This window comes from Rhododendron vialii, chromosome 4a, assembly GCF_030253575.1.
Source record: "Rhododendron vialii isolate Sample 1 chromosome 4a, ASM3025357v1".
NCBI classification, from domain to species: domain Eukaryota; kingdom Viridiplantae; phylum Streptophyta; class Magnoliopsida; order Ericales; family Ericaceae; genus Rhododendron; species Rhododendron vialii.
Genome location: NC_080560.1, coordinates 10,632,690 through 10,656,754, shown reverse-complemented (window position 1 = coordinate 10,656,754; position 24,065 = coordinate 10,632,690). Strand labels below are relative to the sequence as shown.

The following is a 24,065-nucleotide window of genomic DNA, read 5'->3' as shown; positions in this document are numbered from 1 at the left end:
ATTTCCTTTGTTCTTGGTTGGTACAAAAAATCTAAAGTAATTTCCACCGGGTCAGGCCTAAATACCCTTAAGGTAAGTCAAAATTTTATACTAAAATTACTCCTCCTCCACTATTGATGACTGTTGACCAAATATTGGCATTGACCATTGACCACCGACGTTGACCGTTGAGAACATTCTCAGCTCTAAGAACATTCTCAACATATGCCTAAACTTAATGGTAATATTGACAGCTCTAGATATTTCAAAGCTAATGAACGTTCTCAAAGCATTCTCAACTTTGAGAACGTTCTTAGCACAAGCCTATATCTCAGCATACTCCTAGACTTGGTGGTAATTCATTCTCAGATGTTCTCAGCATTGAGAACATTCTCATACGTTCTCAGTACTGAGAATATTCTCATCCCAGCACTGAGACGTGAGAACATTCTTAGCACACGACGTAAAAGGTAATTCATTCTCAGACGTTCTTAACACTGAGAACATTTATCAGCACACGTCGAGACTTAGTGATAATTTGATCTCTGACATTCTTAACTCTTAGAACGTTCTCAACACATGTCTGGACTTAATGGTAATTAAAAAAAGTGTTATATCTTAATGAAAATTGAAGTACAATTTTTTGCACCTAGTGATAAAAAGCCCTTATATTACCCAAAAAGAAGAAGAAAGAAAGTGGAACTGACCATTTCAATGCAAGCATACAATTACACGGGTGTCATGCCAAATGAATATTCTGTTGAAATCCTATTTTAAGATTATCGTGCGCTTATAATATAATGTGGCACACTCAAACCAGCGTTTGGGTTAAGGTTGTGCTTGGGTCTAATCAGTGGTGTGTAGGCAGAAATGTATTGGTGGGATCCTTATCAAGCACTATCTTTAAGAAAAAGGTATCAACAGGCAAGAAAGATATGAAATAATACAAATTTTGCACGAAAAATCTATTTTTTTTTTAACAATTTATTAGATATCGATGAGTTCTTTTAATTAATTAAAAAATTTTGAATTTTTTTTGAAAGAAATACATTATTTTTGAGTCATCGTTTTGGGGACCGGACAATATTTTGGGACGGAGATAGTAATATTTACTCTCAAAACAATAATGAGTTATCAAATAATATTTACACTCAAAACAAAAACGAGTTCAGGAGTCTAGTATGTTATGTTATAGTATTGATTACTATTGTTAACTCCAAAAAGCGGTGCTATTTTTAGGTTGGCAATTTCATTGCCACTTTCATTTTCTTTTGTATCTCATTCTTTATCGAGTTGTAATTTCTTTTTATCTTTTCTAAACATAGCGAGCTAGTCTGTATAAAATTAGAGTGAAATGAGTCTTTTATATAATTGAGAGTGAGTATTTCGTATGGGTAAAAAAGGAAATAATTATTCTTGGGAGGAAAGGAATTGATGGCCATGGAAAGATTTGCCGCACATGGAAACAGATTGGTTTTGGCCTATGGCCTAGAAGGTTTTGCTACACATGGTGAGAGATTGGTTGGCCTAGAAGGTTTTATCGGTACATGGACATGCGTTAACCCAAGTCTATAAAAGGGAGGTGCTTTGATCCCTAAACTACGCTGAAGAAAAAGTAGGAACAAGGTGCCGCTAACCTTTTTTGCTTCTGCGCATAGGAAGCCATGAATTAAAATACACTGAAGAAGGTTTTTGTTCATTTGAGTCTTTGAGTACAATGAGATCTTCGATCATTGATATACAATGACAACTCCAAGAAGTTTACACATCTTTGATTCAACTATTTGAATCGTCTTTCGATGAATTTCTGGAAGTATCTTGAAAGACTAATGGATTCAAGACAGCAATGGTCAAGTATTGGGTGTAGTGAACGTGGATTCGGTGATTTGTGAGGATTCGGCAAATAGATCTTCCTCTTTGGATATCATTTTTAATGGGGAACCACAGGGGAGTTTTTCCCTTCTCGTGCGATTCGTCAAGTCGAACCACAGGCAAGTTGACTAGATGGAACTCAACATATTCGATGCTTGAATGTGCTCTAGTTCATCATCTTGCTTACTATCGATTACAGTTGGTTGATACAAATTTCAGGACATGCCCATCAGAAGAGGAGTAGGAAAGAGTTGAAAGAATAACTAGGTTTTTAAATCCATTTTTTGAGATAACTACACTATTTTCCGAGTCCCGGTATCCAACTACGAATTTATACTTTCATGGGGTGTGGAAGATACAACTTCTCATTAAGGAGGAGATGAAAAATTTAGACGATGTTATAAGTTTTCTGGCAAGAAGGATGAAAGGGAAATTTGATAAGCATTGGGAATGCTATAGCATGGTTTTATCATTGGCCATTATATTAGATCCTCGATACAAGCTACAATTTGTTGAGTATTGCTTGAAAAAGCTAGATTTGATGAACTTTTCTGATCGGGTTAAAAGCATTCGTGAGAAGCTATATTTATTGTTTGAAGACTATGTGAGCCGTTCTCCTGCATCAACTTTCAATCTGTCATCATCAGCACACACTACAAGCGGAGGCAATTAAAATGACATACTTGATGTGTTGGATGTGAGTATATATGTCTAAATTTGTCCAATGATCATAGTTGCATGTTGTGCGAGTGAACCCTTCGTTAATTAGCTAGGTGTTGCCTCCTGCGGGCAAGTTTAAACTCAACACAGATGGGTCTTTCAACTTGGGCTCTAAAACAAGTTCAACGGGGGGGGATTAATTCGAGATGATAAGGGTCAGTGGGTTGTTGGGTTTCACAACAAGCTGCCTATTGTGAATTCTAGCATATTGACCGAGTGTCTTGCACTCTGGGAAGGACTCAAGCTAGCATTAGAGAAGGATTTCAAATGGATCTTGGTGGAATCAAATTCTCTTGCTACTATTCAACTGTTGCGAGACGAGAGGTTGAGTAATCACGAGCTGAGCAATATTATTTTTGATTGCAGATCGATGCTCCAGAGGCTAGGGAGTGAGGTGAAGCTTGTTTTTTGAGAAGCAAATTTTTGTGCTAATACAATGGCTAGTTTATCTATTCCTCAGCTTAGTTTGGTTATTTTTAATTCTATGCCTACCTAGAGCAGCATGTGTATGCAGATTCGATAGGGACTTTGTTCCCCAGAACTCGTGTTGTAAGACTTCAATCTCTTTTATGAAGTACATTCTTTAATCAGAAAAAAGAATTTTAGGGTAATCTCTTGGAATATTTAAATATTATGTTTTTATCCTCTTAGTGTGTGAATTACATTTCTTACCATTTTTCCCTATGATATACATATATTATGTTATATTACTTTTCTAATTTAGTGGGATTGGATTGAACTGTTTTCCCAGTTTAGTGGGATTTGATTGAATTATTTTCCTAATTCAGTGAGATTTGGTAAATTTAAATATGATTGATACTTTTTTTTTTTATTTTTATCATTGAATGTTTTTGAGGAATCAATTTTATTAGGAATATTACATGATAAGATAACCACATCTTCACATGTTTTCTTCATTCTTCGAGTTGGCCAACCAGACAATAAAAAGTCATATTTTTCATTGATCTTATTATACAGAACATGGCTAAATTACCATAAAAAAAGAAATAACATGACATACTCAAATTGTTACATGGTTAAATTACCATGACCATTATAACATATAAATATCCCATGATTCGAACAAATATTTCATCGTAAACAGTTCAAATATGGTTAAATTACCATCAAAATAGGTTATCGTGATTAGTGCTTCATTGTTAAATTACCATGTAGATTTCAACATTTCATGACGATTCATATACCGACAGGAACCCAACTTCCAAAAAAATCCATCTTGTTACAAGGAAAAAAAATAATGCCTATTTAATTTCCAAGAAAAGGAACTCAACATTTTTAAGACCAATCGGAAACCCATCGAGTTCGGACTATGGCCATCGAGATCGAATTCGAACGTTTGATGTCGCCGTTGAGTTCGATCTTGGCAAACCCATCATCTTCTGCATCAACCCATCAAACCAACCATGGGTTGACGGAACCGGTCAGGGATGGTGAGGCGGATGATGAGAAAAACGGAAGATGGGGACAACAGAGAATGGAAGATGGCGAGGATGGAGGATTGCGAGTTGATCCCATTCATGGCAGAGGAGGTGGAGCACCGATCCACTCCCGATTCGGCAACAAGTGGGACACCATCGCTAGGTTTCATTATGGCCGGTCGAACGACGTGACCAAGAATCGTGGGATTTGTTGGGATATGTTTTGGTCCCGCTCTTCCGGTGCTATATATATATATAGAGTCAGGTTCCGGTGAGGGATCCCGCATTTTATTAAAATGCAGGACTCCCCTTCCCGATTGAATTTCGATGATCCGAGCTGCTCAAAGTGATCAGAACGTGATTTTAAGGGTCCCCGCGAGAAATCAGCAAAAAAAATGACCGGGAAGGGCTTCATCTGAGCAGTTTTCATTGAACGGTTCAAAAAAAACTGCTCGGATGAAGCCCTTTCCGGTCATTTTTTTTGCTGATTTCTCGCGGGGACCCTTAAAATCACATTTTGCACACATTGAATAGTTCGAATTTTTAAAATTTGATCGGGAAATGAAAGTCCCGTATTTTAACAAAGTGAGAGATCCCTCATTTGATCCGTGGTGTGTGTGTGTGTGTGTGTGTGTATTAATTAGGGGCATTGTTGGTATTAAAAAAAACAAGGATGAAAATATAACAGTTCAAAAAGTAAAGGATGAATACTTAAGTTGGATGAGGAATGAAAATGAATTTTTAAATCTCCCATCTCTCTTTTACGAAGTACATTTTTTAACCAGAAAAAGAATCGTAGGGTAAGATTACTTGTAACCACACAATATTTTTGTAACGATCCGTCGTAATTGACCTGCTAACCATTCGTCTAACCGCGCGGCTCAAAAGATTAATCTCAAATTATATAGTAGCTGGTGGACATTTCCTTATAAAGATTTTCCATTTTTCCTTTTTGGCTGATGTGGGATATTACAATCTCCTCACCTTGGGTGCAACGTCCTCGTTGTATTGGCCCAGTAACCTTTCCTTGGTGGTCACGGTGTGACACTTAGTTCTGTAAAGCACAATCAGTGTGCTCGTACCAGATTCTAGAGGTGGCCCCCACAACATAGACCAGGGACATTACAATCTCTCCACCTTGGGTGCAACGTCCTCGTTGCATTAGCTCAGCAATCTTTCCTTGGTGGTCACGGTGTGACACTTAGTTCTGTACAACACAATCAGTGTGCTTGTACCAGATTTTAGAGGTGGCCCCCATAACATAGACTAAGGTTGTGCTCTGATACCAACTATACATAACGACCCGTCCCAGTTAACCTGTTAATCATTCGCCTAACCTCGCGGCACAGAAGGTTAAGCTCAAGTTATACAGACAGTAATTGGTGAGCGTTTCCTTGTACACGTTTTCCATTTTTCCTTTTTGGCCGATGTGAGACATTACAGTTTTATAGCGTGTGATTTTTTTTTTCCATGATTTTTTTCCTTTCAGGAGTTTTCTATGTATATCATTGCGTTTATTATTTGTTTGCTTTCCGTTTGTAAAATTAATTAATTTATTGCCCGGTGGGTTGATTAATTAAAGAATTCATACATAACAATTTTTCATATACCTAGGTGAACTAGGATTTTTCAACTACAGTAAAACTAAAGGTACAACAAGTTGTGTATAGCAGCTGCGCACAGATCGCTTTTGAGCCCCTCTCGGGCTCCGCAAAGATGATCGGAGCCGCTCAAGCTTAAATTTTGAAGCAAAGTTGGATGATTCGTAAACATCCTTCCCGATATCGGATTGAGGTGATTTTTTGCAGGGATCCTAAACGAAGTATTTTGAACAAAATGAGCGACTCCGATCATCTTTGCGGAACCCGAGACGGGGCCAAAAACGATCTGTGCGCGGCTGCTGTGCATAACCTGCTGTACCTGTAGCAGCGTTCTTTCAACTAATACGGATCACTATTCAATCAGCTCGAATTCAAAACCTCCCGTCACGCGAGTATTATTAGTACACCCAATTGAGCTCGGCGGTGTAACCATAGTCGGAAACAGACAAAACCGTTAGGAGCGCATCACATTTGCCGCAACGCAATCTGGTGTCCAAATGGTAGATGATTTTTTTTCCTTTGTCCGAATGGCGTATCACTGAAACGATGTCCTCCATCGTGGCGACACAGTTACTGCTGAAATTACGGAGTACAAGATTCGCTTTTTCTCTCTTTCAAATATCTGACCGTTAGAAAAATTCGGGCGTCAGTACTCTCTCTCTCTCTCCCTGAACCAAAAGAAAACATCTTGCAAGAACGAAACCAGAAACCTACTTGTCCCCAATTGCTCTCTCTCTCTCTCTCTCCAAAATCCGAAACGAACTCTGTAGTCTGTACAAATTTCTATAAAATACAATGGCGGTGGCGGTGGCGGAGGAATCCAGTATATTCATTACCGACGATGTGTACGAGTTCTCGGCGCCACGGTTCTTCGACTTCATCAGCAAAGAGACGGAGAACGATAAGCGCAGATCAGAGATATGGTTCGACTCGTCCCTCAGCTACGCCTCTTCTCGTACGCCGCCTTCATCTCGCCTCGCTCGAAATCTCACTTTCGTATTCTTACTCTTCATTGTTTGCCTTTCGGTTTATGATTACAATTCGAATTAGGTTTATTTGACGCGTTCGCGTTTGGACAATTTTGCAAAATACACGATCGGGTGAGTGAACTTTTTGTTCTTGAACTTCAACTAGGTATTGTTTTTTTTCGATTGAGAATTGTTTCTTGTTACTGGCTCACTTTCTTGCGATCGCGATCAATTCATAGTCGTTATTTGAGGTGTTAGGGTTTCAATGACTTCATCGACGGTGGAATTTCGATCTCTGGTTGACACGAGTAGGTTTATTTGCGGTGTTAGGAAATCAATAAGTTTATCGATTCCAAAGCATTTACGATTGTGTTTTGCTGGTAAGTAAATATGCGAAAGCCATGTAAAAACTTTAACAGTTTGTGAAAACAATGTAACAGTGTGTGGAAACAGACATTACCGTTGAAGCGTACAAGACAAGACTAAAAATTGTTAATTCAAACTAAGGGAAAAAAGGGTGAAACTTCTACACACGAATTTGAACATAGAATTAGGAAAAGCATAAACAGAGACCCGTGTCCGTAAAATTCTTAATTCGAACTAAGGGAAAAAAGGGTGAAACTTCTAAACACGAATTTGAACATAGAATTAGGAAAAGCATAAACAGAGACCCATGTCCTTAATTCAGATTCGCTGTCTCACTAGGATGCTCTAAGTTTCTCTCAGCTTCCATCTCTCTGGATACAACCCTTGAACTAGAACTAGAATTGTTCAGGGAGGCAGTGCTCTCTCTAAGTGAAAAGAGTTAGAAGAACTCAATGAACATTAAATCTCAGAACCAAACTTGAAACAAAGAAGAAGGGGGGAGGAAGTAGGAAGAGGAGAGCTTGCTTTTTTCTTGGTGTGTTAGACAATGGAGCAAAGAGCTCCTTCTATTGGCTAAAAGGAGAGACAAAACCAATTAGGAAATGACCGCCCTTGCTAATGAAAATTTGGATTGTCCATGTGGTTAGGTAGTAGATCAAGGAATTTGAAAAATTGGAAGGAAAATCTTCAATTTGGGTTGCTGCTTGTAGGATCAACATGTTAAGTTGTCCAGCTGCAGCTACAATGCAATCACCTATAGGGGAACTGTGTTGGAGTGTATGTTGAAGCAATATGCATATATCTACTACCACTTGAAAAGACGGAAGACTTCAATGTGTTCTCCAACTTGTCATTCTATATTACGCTTCACTAAAGTTGTCATGGCTTTAGTGTCCTACATTAAGTGCTTAGAAGTTGGACCGTAGTTGGTGTAACAAGCATTGTGACCTTCCAGTTTTTTGGGACCTGATGCACACTTTTTAAAATGAGTCACTTTATATAATTACCAAAAAATTAAAAATATTTTAAAACAAAATACTACAAGCTAGTATTCAAAATCATAACAAACAAAAAAATGGATAACCTTTCTATTAGTTTGAAGTGTATTACTAAAACATCATTGGCTTTTGCATTTTTCGCAGCAGAATTAGTAATTAAGCTCTTGTAGTCAAATTTAGCCACAATTTTTTTTGGGTCTTTTGTTTTTTAACTTCCATTTGAATTGGGTCATAAGTTGTATTGCACATTTCCTACTAACTACATCTATTTATATATACATAATATTAGCATAAAAATTTGGGGCCCCAAAAAATTGAAAAAATTTGGAGCATCGTCAGCGTATGTCCAACGCTCTAATTTACAGTTTTCGAGGTTGACTTGCCGCCTCCCCCAAAATCATCACCCATCACCGTAATGAAATCATGAAATCTAAAATTTATAGAATTTTGTGCCCTCAGTAGCTAGTTGTGAGGGTTTGGAAATCACTAAAGATGGAGAAGACGATGGATGGGGTGTTGTTAATGAATGTCATCCTAGGAGCTCGGGATTGTGTAATAATGACATGTTGCGAAAAGAAAAAAGACGATTTGGGTGCCCTGCCCAAGATGCTCTCTTGATGGTACACGATACGATCGCTAGTTTTGGAGAAGTTCAGTGCAGATTACTTGTACCTGTAACCCAGACTGGTCATATCATCGGAAAGTTTGGTTCTATTGTCAATAGTTCGAGGGGCCTAACTAAGGCAAGCATTGATTTTACTAAAATGAAGGCTGATGTCATACTCATGGTTGTGCGATAGAGTTTTGACAATATTGTTGTGATATCGTGTGATCTCGAGGCAATTAGGAGAGCTATGTACACGATTTCATCTATCATGTATGATTTCCCTGTGAAGTAATTAACATGTGTGGTGCTCTTCCAGATCATGGCAAATGAATCACCACCCCCTCCCCACCCTAACAGAGGTATGCCTGCTTCATTTGTGTTGCATTTGATTATGTATTCTTAGATTTCAGAGCTTCCATTGGTTTGGGTAGACGAGGTCAAATCAATCGAAGCTCTTAAATCTAAGAATACAGAATCAAATACAACACAAATGAAGCAGGCATAAACCAATCGAAGCTCTTAAATCTAAGAATACAGAATCAAATGCAACACAAATGAAGTAGGCATACCTCTGTTAGGGGGGGGGGGGGGGGCGTGTGATCCATTTTTCATGATCAGGATTCAGGAGAGCATCTAATATGTTGATCACTGTGATGGGTCATTTGGGGGAGACGACAATGACTTGGAAACACAATGAGTGATGATTTGGGGGAGGCGGCAATGAATTGGAAACACAATGGGTGATGGGGGAAGCAGCAAGTCGAGGAAACCCGAAAACTGTAAATCAGAGTAAATGATTGTGCTAAAAATATACTAAATATGGTTATATTTTATAGTTAGCGTACAAGAGTTACATTTACATAAAACCCCCTAAACAGGGCCGGCCGGCTTTGGACATACGCGGAGACTCACCACTGTCATCTTCTTCAAGAAGCACAACACCCCAATAATAATCACTTGCATTTGTCCGAAGGATTCTTTTTCCATTGGATGGAATATTGAATGAAGGTTAGTTTTTGGAATGCCTTTTTAAAGCTTAACAGCTTGAGTGCATTGCTTGTTCTATGGAGGTGCATTGCTTGAGTTATTTATTGGGCAAGGTAGTGAATTAAGTCTGTCATATAATTGACAAACCAAGAAATAGCTGGACTCGTTGGAAAGAGAGATTCTCATATGGAAAATTTTCAAACTGGTTGGCAATATGAGGTTGGAGTTGGTATTGCCCTTTTGCAATGTGCATTCCAAGGAAGCCTTTCGATCAGGTTCTCAAATTTTCATTTCTTTTATTATAGCATAACCCCATGCCGTGGTGGCTGGCTTTGGTTTTGGGTTGTTAACGCCTTTGCTAATTCCCCCCGTCGGGGATCCATAGTCTGGATTAATGGGCCCACGGGATTCATAGTCCAATCCCCTCTCACCGCTTATCAAAAATGGCTACATACGAAAACAGATACCTTATCTTAGTTCAAACGCTGCAACACAGATTAAACTTTAAGAAACCTTGTGAGACTCCAACCTCCTCACCAAGTTACCCCAAAACTTTTCATTGCTAACAAATTGAAATATGAAATTTTTGTGAAATTGTACAGGAATGATTGAGATAAAACAATCCAGAAGTGATGAAAACGCTTCTTTATTCAACTCCATAGGAAAATTACAGAACCTTGTGAGTGACAGACGTAGCTTGAAATTATCGTTACTTGAATTCATGGAGAGACTCTTCTAACTTTTCCTTCTGGATGGAACTGCTAGAAACCAAGCTTGCTCTCTAACTCCATGTTTTACAAACCTTCCTGTTTCTGCTATAAGTGGTCTCTTACCTGATTGTGGCTCTACGAGTTTGGAGAATGTAAAGTCTGATCTATCTTCTGAACAAGAATCCAACATTGTAGCATGATCTGCAAAAATCGAATTTGTTTGGGGTTAATCTATGCTGTATTTAAGTTCTTTGGAAGTTGAAATTTAAAGCTATATTTTTATCTGTGGGCCAATATGAATGATGGGAAAGATAAGTTTGGATGCAAGCAGCACGACTGTCCAAGTTTTAGAGTTTTCCTATAATTGTGCATGCACTCAATGAGAATGAACATTAAGGAGACCACATGACCTGTATTTTAGTACCTATAGTAGATTTCCATTGTCATTAGTCCATCTGATTCACGATATTGGCTGATGTCTTAAAAAAATTGCAGCTTTTTTGCCAAAAATCGAGACAACTAGATCAGTTCAAGTTGAAAGCCTTCTCGACCTCGGTGAAGCTGAGCAATCGCGTAAGGTAATGAAACCCTATCCCATGTCTTGTTTTGACTTCAGCTATTCAAGTTGTCCATACAAAATAGAACTATGATGACTCAATTGGTATGCCACTAGAGGCTTCTTCTTTGGCCTCATTGAAGTCACCACTAATTCGTTGAAGTCACTTCAGATGTGGCCAAACGAAGAAGAAGCGAGTACAAGCCTTGGCAGTTTGGTAACTGGTTACTGGATTTTTTCCAAGAATATATTAGGAATATAAGCAACTTTGAGCCCTTCGGGGTTCCATTTCTTATAGGTATGCATGAACTTTTCAGGTTTATGCTGAGGAGAAGACCTGTGGAGAAGCGAAGGAGGTAGCATGCACACATGAGAATGCATGGTTTGTGCACTCCTTTTTTAGGCTTTTGCAAATAGTTAGTCTTAGAGAATTTTGAAACATAAACATGCAATCCTTGTCACTTCTTTAGTTTATTCCTCCTTTCTGCTGATTTCAGTACAATAGGAGGTGCTTGTTCTTGCAGTGTGAAATTTGAACCAGTTACTACAATGGATAAGAAATCCGTAATCCATGAAGTGTGCACACCTAAAATGATCCCAAGAAAGGGTGACCTATTACAGACTTATTCCAAGAACAACCAAACAGTCAAAAAGACTGCTTGTACGGTCAGAAACCCATCGTCACTGAAGTCTCAAATTCAGCCACAGTATTCACATGGTAAAAGCACTAGACCAACTAGCGTGAGAAGGTAAATATATGTCTTTCTTCTCTGTATCCATTAGATAGTTTTCCGTCATTATGTCTTTTGTTTTTAATCTGTTTGTGTGCTGCTGTATTGACTGGGGTTCTTTGGCTGCAAATTTTAGGGAAACAAATTTGGAAAAAATTGGTGGAACTCCTAATTTTGCTCTAGAAAACCAACCCATTAAGAGGCAAAAGTTGGAAGGAGGGCGGTCCAGACAGGCGAGTGTACTATTGCTGTTTTCGTCTTGTCATTAATCCCTATTATAAAGTATCCGGATTAATTAACCTGATTTGTTTTTCCTTTTCCTTAAAATTTAGATTCTTAGTATCAAAACTCAAAATCTACCTCACAAAACAAGACCTGGTCCTGGTCTTATCAGCAGCAGCTCCAACTTAGGCTCTTCAACTGCAAAACCCCGTAAAAATGACAGAAAGGTATGATGTTTTGGTAAAATCGTTTACCGCATTTTGAGTTTTATGTGTTTGGTTGGCAATGCTGACTTAATCAAACACTTTCTTCTGTTGAAAGGTTTATGTGAGGGAACCAGCAGCCCCATTCGTTTCAATGGCAGAAATGATACAAAAGTTTGAATCTAATACAAGAGAGAGATATCTACCTTGCAAGAGCAGTTCTCTTAGACATGTAAATGAGTAGAAACCCTCTTGTTTTTCTTTACCTCAAAAAATGCTTCGCTCCAGATTCTTTTTATTTTCCCCATTTTCCTTAAGCTCCTCCTCCTCAATTTTAGGATGGCACTGCTTCAAAGTCACATAGGAAGCCTAAACTTACATTGACGAGACCAAAGGAACCTGAGTTCGAAACTTCTCAGCGTGTTCGTTCAGTCAGGATCAAGAGTTTTGCTGAACTTGAGGAAGAGACGAAGGCTAAAATTCCAAAGTTAAGGCCAATAAGCAACAAGAAGGTTGTTTTCAAATTTGGCTACAATCCTAATCTCCTTCATAAAAATCTGCTAGTCCGTTCCATTCAACTGGTCCTCTTTGTTAATTGCAGATTCTGGAAGCTCCAACCTTACCTGTACCACCAAGAAGTACACCCCATCCACTGGAATTTCAGGTATAATTAATCTGGATTGTTGTATGAAAGAAACAAAGAATGTATTAAAATATAAAAACTAAACAGAAAATCTTATGCAGGAACTTCATTTGGGGACAATGGAAAGGGCCAATCAGAATGCAGAAACGGCAAGGGTAGCCTCAACTGAATCTGCTCCTCGGGTATAATCCCTGCCTCCCTGGCCATATAAAGTATTTTTCCTTGTAGAAATATTAAATAAGTGACCAAACATAGCGTGAACTTGTTTATGACGGCATCATCAGTGGATACCTCATCTTACGGCACCCAAGTCACCTCTTCTTCAAACATGTCTTAGAGCACGTCCTCCACGGATCAAAAGCTCTGTAGAATTGGGAAAGGAAGAACTTGGAGAAGTTCCAAAGTTCAAAGCAAAGCCTTTGAATAGGAAGGTACACCACTTTTAGTGAGCAATCTTACTGGCCTGTTACTTCTTTTGTTTCTTCATTTAATTCTCTTTCCAAAAATCCTGTAGGTTCTTGAAAGTAAAGGAGATCTTGGGATATTCTTTCGCACAAAGAGGGAAGTCACCGTACCTAAAGAGTTCCGCTTCGCAACAGATGATAGGATTTCACCACCAGTGACTGTGACTGTTTCTGATCTGTTTGAGAAGGTTATTCAAGAAGTGTTATGTTGATTGTTATTCCAGTTAGACCTATAACATGTTACCATTTATAGTTTCTCATTGCACAATTATTTTCCTTTCAGCTTTCTATGAATTCCCGATGTCACCACTCCAAACAGATTCCAAGGAACACTACACCAAATCCTTTCCATCTCCACACAAAGGCATGAAATTCCTTAACCACTGTTGATAAAACTATAAAGCTGTGAATTAACACTAAATATGCTTTCTTTAATTGTGGGTTTTAATCATTTTCCGACTTCAGGAAAGAGCTTTGGAGAAAGAAAAGAAATTTGTGTCAGAAGCCCGCGAGAAAGAGCTGGCAGAAGAGAGAGCCAGGGTTGGAAAGGCTAAACCATCTCCTTGTACCACTAATTATCCTATGGTAGATAAAAATTCATTAATCCATTTCTACTTCTAGTATTCCAAGCATCCTTAAATACATGTTCAACTTTAATTAGAACTGACTTATGCAGATTCCACCAAAACCCAGGCCAGAGGATTGCACAAACCCAGAACCTTTCCAATTGGAGAGCCTAGTGAGGAATGAAGAGGGAATACAGAGGGAAAGGGAAGAGAGGTTGAGAATAGAAGAGGAAAAAGCTCAGTTGAGGGCATTTGAGGCACGACCGATCGTGAAAGAGTAAGAACTCCAATTTCTTCTGCATGCTTAATAAGTTCTTTGTTTACAAATCCAATAGATTGATTAACCCTGCATCGTTATCAACTTTTAGGAACCCAATTCCAGTTCCTGAAAAAGTACGCAAACCAATGACGGAGGTTCAGGAATTCAATCTGTGTCCAGATAATCGAGCTGTCGATAGAGAAGAATTCGATAAAAATGTATTTAATTCCTCCTCCTCTCCATTACGACATTGAGCTTGCGTTATAATATTCTTGGAGCAGCAATTCATTAACAAGCAAACACAGTTGCTAGTATTAGCAAACAAGCACTTCAGTGACTTCTTTTTCCTGAACTATTTTACAGATCAAGGAGAAGGAGATTACATACGCGAGATAGATAGATGAGACAGAGTCTGGAAGAATGGTGCGAAACTCCTTTCTGTTTGTTGGTTATGGAGTACTGTGTTAAGGATGATTTTCTGTTTTGCATATGAATTTTTGATTTGAATCTTTTGTTTTTTAGATGCAGGAGAGAATAAGGCCTTGAAGCAATTCAGCACATTGGTGCCTCATGGTAGACCACTGCCCAACTTCAACCATCCTTTTATGCCACGAAAGTGTGCGCAAGAACCTGTGTATCTTATGAACTGACTTAACATCCGTCATACGATTCATTCAACTTCCAAGGGAGTCACTAACCTCGAGTCTCCACAATTGTGAGTTTACCAAAGAATAGAGACGGAAATATGTTCGCAAAGAGGTGATTGTTATACTACTTAGTTGATTAATGGGAAGGATGAGGCTGTCCAACGACGACTTAACACTATTATCAGCTTAGGTTAGGATAGAAGAGTAGTAATACCAGAGCTGTATTATGAATTAGGTATTGACTCGTATCCTGTAAAGTTCGTCCTGTAATCTCTATGAGGATAGTTGTATTCAATTATGGGATATGTGCTTGCATGTCCACTACTGCAGTCCAATCCAACTGTCATTTCTGTCATTTCTTACCCACGCGGTACTTGGTGAAAATTGAAGCAATCCAGCAGTGAAAACCTGATGCTCAGAGTATGAAGTCTTAATAACGGAATCAACTTCTCCACTCTAAAAGGAATGGTATGGCTTCCGTGTTTACGGATAATTATCAACTAATTTTGGGACACTAGAGATTCCAAGAAACTGAAAATTTGTCTAAAATCTGATGTTTGAGATGTTTTTATGGATGTTTTGGATTCTAAGTAAGTTTTTTTGGTAAACAAAATTAACAGCGATTCTTTCTAAGTATTTTTAAAGCTAAGTTTCAGGTTTATACAATTAACAAGAACAACTTTTACTGCAACTTATTAATCATAATTTCACAACTCTAGTAAACAAGTTTATCTGCTTTTACCAAAATATAGATTCTATAATCTATAGCATAATCTGAAGCTGTATCCACAGCTATCGCAAAGACACCTAACTCAGGGTTACATGCACATAAATAAGTTTATTTGGTGTTCTAGGAGTACAGAATTATCAGTTACTACTGGTACAAGTAATACAACACTTAATAATAAAAACTAGAAAGTACGATTTTCATCATCTTATTTACATATACCCAAACAGCACAATATCAGCCCATTCCTCAACTCAACACTCTGGTGTAGTTTCATGATGCACTTTCTCCTTCAGCCTATATGCCAGAATCTGAAACAGAAAAGAAGATGATTGTAGCCAGTCAAACAAGCAAAATCATGAATGACCAACATGTATAGAAGAGCGATCCATTCTTCTTCTTCTTTCCATTGGACTTAACAGCAATCAAGCAAAAGTACATTTTTTGGACTAGAGCCCCTAAAATCATGGAGCATAAGTGTTTAAACAAAGAGTGCAAGATTTGGCAGAGTCCGAGCTGAATTGCCTCCCACGATATATAAATCCTTCGTTTAAAAGTTCAAACAGCCATAAAGCCTCATCACGTATACAAATTGAGTGCACGAACAGTGTCCACAGATTCATACTCTCGGTAGGAATTCGAAGAGAGGCCAAACTGGTGGACAAACATTAAACCTTATGCACACAGCCATACAAAATAGATATTTGTGATATGTTAACTTATACGCACCAAATGGTTCCCATTTGAAGCACAATTGGCTCTGATCACAGCCAAAGTATCTTCCCCTTCCAAAACTTGCACCACATCCTTGTTTTCCATTGAGTTTGAAGTGTCAAGAGTAGACTGCAGACCATTGCAACTGAGGTTCTTCATCAGTAGTATTTCAATATCTTCAGTCCGTACTTGTGTCTCACGAGCAACATACTGTGCATAAGATGAGCATTCCACATGCAATGGTAAGTGGGATTAGCATCACAGTGATTACACACGTTTATATAGATAAAATGGAAATTTATTATGATCGAGGATCAAGGCTCTTCCAGCTCTATTCATGGCCGATACTTTGCCAATGATGACTTATCATTAAGATTGCTAGCTTAAAATGAGTGCTGTGAGTGCATCACCAGTCAACTTCAGGACACCATTAAAAGAAAATAAGGGAAGCCATTTATCTTCATAACTGCTTGATTCCATGATACGTCCACATATCTACCAAGTCACGGAGAACAATGGAGAGTAAACTCACTTCTTTAAGGTGTTCAACAGAAAATTGTGGTGGGCAGCAGAGGTACAGTTTCTGCAAACTTGGCATTCTTTGTTTGTCCAAAGAAACAAGCGCAAGATGGACATCTACCTGCAAACAAGAAGAACCTTTATTCACAGAGACTTGAGGCCAAGTAAAGAGAAAAAAAAAAAAAGAAAAGCGAATTACAAGAACACGATAAGAATGTTATGTCATCAAAGCTTGGGATACCTTGTCATCATTCTCCTTTAAGTTCTCGAGATATTTAGCCAGTTTCATTATGCGGGTGTTCCGTACACTCTTTTTCCGAGCACCAGCTCCACCCCAAGCAAGCATTTCTGGGTTCCAAATAGGCCCAGAAGTAGTACCTTTGCTTTCTTTGGTTGCTTCTAAGTCATTTTCAATGCCTCCACCTTCTGTGTTTGCAGTTGATGGAGAAGGCTGGGAGAGCTGACCTCCTGCCCTTCTCCTGCACCTCCTCTGCTTAATTTCTGCTCCTCGCTCGTCAGTTGAAGATGAATCCTTGTTCTCATCTGGATTATTTTCCTCATCGTCTTCTGATCCTTCGTGCTCTGTCCCCCGGGAGTGTCTTCTTCTAGAATATGCTCGTGCTAATCTTGACGAAGAATGTCTTTCTTTACCTGTTTTGCGCTTTGTCACCAGTGCTTCAGATTGCCGGTGTAAAACTTGGGCAATTGATGCTTGAATCTGTGCAACAATATGGCAACCAACTCACCAGGGCAAAAAAAATGAACGTATAATACCACACCTGTATGCCCTAACCAAGGACAAGGGTTCATAAACACAAACCAAGACAATGTGTTACTCAAACCATTTAAATTGAAAACTTAGCCGATTCTGCTAGAAGGGAGTCAAAGAATGCTCGAATAAAGTAATTATAGGAAAGGATCTCTCAAATTTAAAAAAGTAGAGAAAGAGGAACTAACTGTGGACAGAATTTCAAGGAACCTATGGTGAGAAATCATCACAGTGAAGTGACTCCTGCATCCCTAAAACAGTAATAATGACCTGCAAAAGCCAAGTGGTGGAATGATGGCACTTATCCTTACAACTAACCTGCTTGTTGCGACTCTTCTCCTCTTCATGAAAAGCCAGTTCCTGAAAACAGAAATTCAGCCAAAAAGTGGGAAACTTTCATTCTACAATTTCCTATGTAAAAAGCAAAGCACTCGGGCCAAAAATCAGAAATATACTTCTACCTCCTCCTCATACTTCTCAATATCTTCATATAAAACCTCAGTCAGGTTATCAAATCGTTGATCATCTCTCAAAGAACGACGACTGGCACAATGTTTGCGGCAAGCAGGACACTCATTGTTCCTGTAGCAAAAGGTCCATTATCAAACTAAACAACTCCAAAACACTCTGATATAACACCCTAAGCCAAGCACACTATTGTTTCTGGAATCAATACTGATGAAAAGCATAGATATGTTACAAACCCCAGACGCATTGACTTGTCTATGCACTCCCTGCAAAAGCGGTGCAAGCATTCCATCACAGTTCTTGTTTTCTTGATGATCCCTGCAAAAAGCATAAATGACATTTGTTTGACAGAAATCTACCGCATTGAGATGAATAATGGATGTTGAGCAACAAACAAGAAGAAAACCCACCAAGGAGGCAGTCAGTGTCAGGAGTTTTTGTTTGTTTTGCTCGAGTCTATTTCACACAAAATATTTTATAAACCCACAAGTACATCCACAATGCCATACGAAAAGACTGTAAGGGATAGAAGTAGCAAACAACAAAGAAGAAAGAGCAAGCTCATAATATAGCCCCTAATTACAGAATCACTGGGAACAAATTATGGATAGCCAAGCTTCACAGCAAGTACCACTAGACAATGACAAGGTAGGGACACAAGCACCATAAAGAATGGTTATAAGAGATTCAAATGGATTCAAAACGTCCAACAAAAAGAATTCTTGAAGCCACCTCTCATTAAATGGCCCAATGACGTAAAAGAGGAAGAAGTTCCACAGAACATGAAGCTTAACACCCCAAACCCTGATAGGTGAACTTTTACTCAGGCAGTAAGCATCATTAAGGACTTCTGTAACATGATACCACAGATGGTAACTCCTACTAAACTAATCCTAATTTCAGAAGTACAACCCAGACTATGCCCTGATGAGGCTTGTTCCAACTTCCAACAAGTAATGGTCAGCAACATGAATCTTCTTCCACATCACCTGAAGGGTGTGGAAGGATGACGAGGACGAGATGAGTTAATAGTTGTTCGCATGCATGGTTATTTGTGTGACTGTGTCATCATCCCGATTTGAACGTATTTTACTATTCCAAGTGTCACACACACACACACAAACACACACGTTTCTTCCTCTTGCATCCTTCCAACACCGATTCACATTCTTGTTGACCTCATATTGATCATGAACTTGAGCCAAATATCTCCTCCCTTGATTTGGAAAATAGTTAATGAGGCAAATGGCTTGACTGCCAGCCCCAGCTGAATGGTTGAATTGGTATGTCACACTATTACCAAACATATTTTCTTGCCGACAAAAAGAAATGCATGTTATGCAGGCAAGCAAGCGAGATTGAAATCTTAGATTCTAATAAGGGTGAGGTCCAATACGGAATTTAATTATATCAACTACAATAACTGACAGCGAAATGTATGGAGTTGCAACATCCACCTTTTATCATCTTAGCAGAAAACCTTCAATACATATTCATTCAGTACTGCTACTATATGTCTATAACTGACTAAGCAATAACAGTCAACCATCACCACATAACAGGCACTTTAACTTTATCCATTTGCATACGGACTACATTCACAATTACTTCTATTCTGTTCTCTTTTCTTCTCTGAAACTTCAAGGTATATACCTTCACAAATAACATAAAGGCAGAATAATGGTTCCAACTATCACATCCTACTAAAAGTATGCCACTGCAAAAGAGCAAGACAACTATACCTAGACAAATCGGACATTGTACATACGTACGAAGGGCCGGTAGTTCCACAATTATCCATCTGCAAAAGAAGTTAAAGTTATGTAATCACGGTCAACGAACAAGAAAATTAAAATGATCAATTTCTTTGAACAAGAGCAAAGTTGCACCAGTACTCTGCAATAATTGCCTAATTGGACGCCCAATTTTTTGGAAGAAAAGAGTAAGCAGTATGTTGCCATCATACAACCGGGCAGTTTGCATGGATGTGAGCCTACTTTATGTATGAATAAACAAAAAAAAGGAAAAAAGAGAGACTTCTTTTGTGTTGGACACCGCCTTATTTTGGTAGTAATGTGACTACAATTTAGAGCTTTGGCAAAGAGAGAAGAATCTAGATTCAAAACTCATTCTGGTTTTACGGAGACTACCAGTGCGTCTTGTTTTATAGACCTCGTCACAATAAAACAAATGATAAAAGACCTCTTTGCAAGGATATGCCTTACCAGCCATCATTAAAATCATCCAGCATTGGGAAACTTGAAATGATGCCGCCTACAACTGGTTTTGTGGTGGCTTAGTCCAGGCCAGATTTGAGTAGAATAAGGTTTTGTCAAGGCCCAAGGATAATTAATAAGCTTCCTCAACAGAAATGGGTTAGAATTTGCTTGTTTTCCAAGGAAAAGAAGATATTTTTCATCCTTGCTGGCTACACAAGCACAATCACAAGTTCTGATCTACTCAACTCCTCTCAACTAAACTACAGTATATGGTTATCCAAAATCTCTACCAGGATGAAAAGTTTGAAATGCAAAGTTGAAGAGACTTTGACAATATCAGCATTCTAGTCATCAATCCTCATAGACTCCACATGCAAGGATACAATTAACAAGTAAGGATGCAAAAAAAATCACAGGCATGCTAAGTACTATAAGTCAACAAGACTCTAGCAGCAGTAAATGTAGGTAGAAATAACATCAGATTAGGCGTCCAACCAAGTACTGAGACTACCAAGTTACGAACTTGGCCAAAGTTTGTTCTCTGCGCACAATGTCAACTGAAAAACAAACCATAAAACTCATTCAGCTATAGGAAAGTAAGCCAGTCCCACCCATTTGGAATTATCTACAATAACCGTATTTTTCTCATTTACATGAATCTCCAAGAAGGCACAACACCACGCTTAACTAGGAAGCAATGCACTAAACCACCAGAAATAATCATAACACCCCGTAACTAGCAGCCAAAAAGATATATTCATCCACCACAACAACAACGTAGAACCAGCTATTTTGTAAACCAACAGTGTTCTAAGGATTAGTTAACACATGAACTCTATAAAATGCTCATAAGAGCAAAATGTACAAGGACAATGCAGGGACGAGGAGGAGAGAGAGAGAGAGAAGAAAAAGAAGCAGACTCCTTTTGAATGAGAACAAAACAAAAAGGAACACTAGATGAACAAAAAGTAAAAGTACACACAGGCATGAACATGAACGCTTCTTACTAATGTCATTAGGCAGATAGAACATGACAAACAGAACGCCCAGAAATAACATACATGAATGAGGATTTTTTTCCCCATAATGTTAATATATTGCATGCATGATCTCAAAAGAGTTGGTTACAACCACTTAATAAATTGTTCAACTGCCAACTGACATAACATCTCAGCAAATAATCATATGCGGAATCAGTATATTCCAACAACCATATAAAGACGGGGGATCATGATTTCAAACACTACACTGACTGATCTAAGACATGCATCACACTCTTATTTAGTCTCTTGCCCGTCAAATCATCGTTAAACTATGTGTACACTCGTAAATGCACGGAAATGAGCGTAAGAAAAGCAGTAAACCAGAAAGCATAGAACTTGAGAGCTACAGTCTACAGACGCATTCGAGCAGCTAATCAAAATTGATAGGCAGATAAAGAACGCGAAAACTGGCGCATCGAAACATATGCTTCAACACATGCATACATACACGTACAAACATATATGCAGAGAGAGAGAGGGAGAGAGGGAGGGAGAGATACTCGGGGTAATTCGCAGGGTCGTCATCGGAACGGCTTCCGTCGGAATCTGAGGGAGGAAGCAATTGAGCAACGAAACAGATCGTCAAAACAGAAACAGATTCGTTCACGTTAACGATGCATACGTAAACACACATGGATTGAACGAACGAACACGACACGTTACCTGAGTCGTCGTCTTCATCTTCTTTCACTACGTCTTCGTTCTCTCTCCCTTCTTCTTCTTCTTCTTCTTCTTCTTCTTCTTCTTCTTCTTCGTCTTCAGCTCGTCGCTCCCGCCGCGATTGCTTGCGGCGACTGTGATGCTGCTGCAGCTGAGAGGAGGAGTCGTCGTCGTCGTCGCGGAGGTTGTTGTCTGACGTGGACGAATAACGCTTCTGCGCAGGCATTGGGAGCTTCGAACGAGAGAACAACGAACTTCTTCAGTTCTTCTTCTTCTTCTTCTCCCCTCTCTCTCTCTCTCTCTCCCTCTCCCTCCGTCCGTTGCTTCCTATGGTGACTGGTCGAAGGTGATGAGAGAGAAAGGGAAATTGATCAACTGCTTGATGAGAGAGAGAGAGATAGGTGGGGTGAAAACGAAATCGAAGACGAAGGGAATGCTATTGGAGATTTATAGCTGGCTTTTTCATTTACGCATAGCGTCGTATGTATAATTATTTAGTATAGTATCTGTACAAATAGTATTACATGTATGTATGTAGACAAAATCTTTTCAACGAAAGATTTTGTAAACAGTAATTTACGAATGTGAATAGCGACTATCTAAGAATATTTTGAACGGTCCGGATGTAATAAATTTTTTTTGGAAAAGAGTTAAATCTAGACGTTCAAAGCTGAAATGGAAGGTCGAAATCACACGGCTCCGTGTATAAATTTTCTGGGAAAGAGTTAAATCTGGACTGTTTAAAGCTGAAATGGAAGGCCAAATTTTGCGCAATTCCGTGAACAATCTGCTTATGGATCACACGGCTCCGTGTATAAATTTTTTGGGAAAGAGTTAAATCTGGACTGTTTAAAGCTGAAATGGAAGGCCAAATTTTGCGCAATTCCGTGAACAATCTGCTTATGGCGACTCCGTGAGAAAGTCTACCTCATCTCGTGTATGTATATGTAAATGCAGATCTTCAAATAGACGGCAGACGGCCTCATGGTAGGGGCTTTTGTGTCATTCTTTGGGTGCTGAATTGCAAATGGGGGCTTCTAGTAGATGCAAACGTTTTTTCAGAGCACACCTTTCATTTAAGATATTTCTCAAAAAGAGCCCACAGAAATTCTCCAATTTCAAAAAAACAAAAAAAAATCACTCCATTGTTAAGTTTGTCTCTTTCATAGCCCCTTCTCCTCCACTCGTTTACCCTCAACTTCTATCACCTCCCTTTCTTGCCCTCAGTTCCCCGTTCTCGAACCATCTTCCCTATTTCATCTTGCCACTTCCTTTTCTCCCTCGATGTCATGTTTTGGCTACTCCTTCCATCTTCATATGGAAAACCAACCTATCTCTATTATAAAACAGAAGGGTGTGGAGACAAGTTGTTAGAACGGCTTAGATTCATTTGATCCAAAGGCTGTAGTGCATTCTTCCACTTTCCGGTTAAGTGCCCATGGTTTTCACCTAAATCACACAACTGTCATCCCCTTCCAACCGGGATATGTAGTGCCGTAGGCACAGACTAGCACTAGTATCAATATTGAAACAGGAATGATGGTTGAGCACACGAGTGCTAGATCAAGTAGAGAGGAGACTAGATCAAGTAGAATGCTAGATCAAGAAGAGTGACCGATCAAAAAAAAAAAAAAAATAGAGAGAGGAGACTTGTTGTGAAGATGTGGAAGGGGTTTGGTTGGCAAGGGAGAGGCTAGATATTGGTGGATCAGGGGTGCAAGAGAACTAGGAGTGTTGTGTTCCGCTAAGGGTTTTTTATGGACCATGCTTATATCTATAATTTTTTGTGCAATATAGATCTTATTTGATAGATTTTGATGAGATCTTTTGAATGTGGCAAGAAAATAAAAAATTATTTTCGCAAATACGTTATTTTTAAGTTTGAAAATTAGAAATAAATACTTATTTTTTAAGAATCCTTAACAGAATAGGGCGTAAGGCTTTTGTGAAGTAGAGAGGGTAGTGTAGAGTCTCATAGCTCACTTTTTTTCTTAGCTTTTCCTTGGCTATTTTAGTTGATTGGGTTTATAAATAGAATGTGGATTTTGTAAATTTAAATCATAAGAGAGTGAAGAGACCAAAATAGGAGGTATGATTATAAGAAAGGGGAGTTTGAAAATCAATTAACTACTTAGGCCATGTTTCCACAAACAATTTTAGGCAACAAATTATGACGACATTTTAGCTTGTTGTTTACACTAAATAACAAGTTTTGCATCTCATTTACAACTTATTAGTTAGTGGAAACATGACATTTTTCAACAACTCTTTCTCACACTAAATTTAAAATTTTTCAGCAATTTATTAATTGGAAACAACTTGACATTTTTCAACAATTTATTGATTAGTGAAAATAACTTGAGATTTTCCACTCCCATTAAACCCCATACTCTTTTACTAAATTAAAC

General features: G+C 38.6%; 1 protein-coding gene and 1 pseudogene across 5 annotated transcripts; one reads left to right on the top strand and one right to left on the bottom strand.

Annotated features, from left to right (window-relative positions):
* Positions 1–6,047: 6,047 nt before the first annotated feature.
* LOC131323656 (protein TPX2-like) lies at positions 6,048–14,541 on the top strand (annotated as a pseudogene).
* Positions 14,542–15,361: 820 nt separating this feature from the next.
* On the bottom strand, positions 15,362–22,169 carry LOC131322451 (putative E3 ubiquitin-protein ligase RING1a). Of its 5 annotated transcripts, XM_058353774.1 has the most exons (11): positions 21,752–22,134; positions 21,661–21,721; positions 21,498–21,543; positions 19,478–19,536; positions 17,972–18,053; positions 17,723–17,849; positions 17,586–17,627; positions 16,740–17,216; positions 16,512–16,619; positions 15,995–16,189; positions 15,362–15,576 (listed from the first exon to the last, which is right to left on the bottom strand). In XM_058353774.1, exons 1-11 carry the CDS (start codon positions 21,881–21,883, stop codon positions 15,520–15,522), a joined length of 1,386 nt encoding a protein of 461 aa, XP_058209757.1. In that variant the 5' UTR covers positions 21,884–22,134; the 3' UTR covers positions 15,362–15,519. The 5 variants fall into 5 exon arrangements, with proteins under 5 accessions (XP_058209757.1, XP_058209755.1, XP_058209756.1 ...); XM_058353772.1 differs by having other exon boundaries at positions 21,661–22,169; XM_058353773.1 differs by having other exon boundaries at positions 17,729–17,849; positions 21,661–22,169.
* Positions 22,170–24,065: the final 1,896 nt, after the last annotated feature.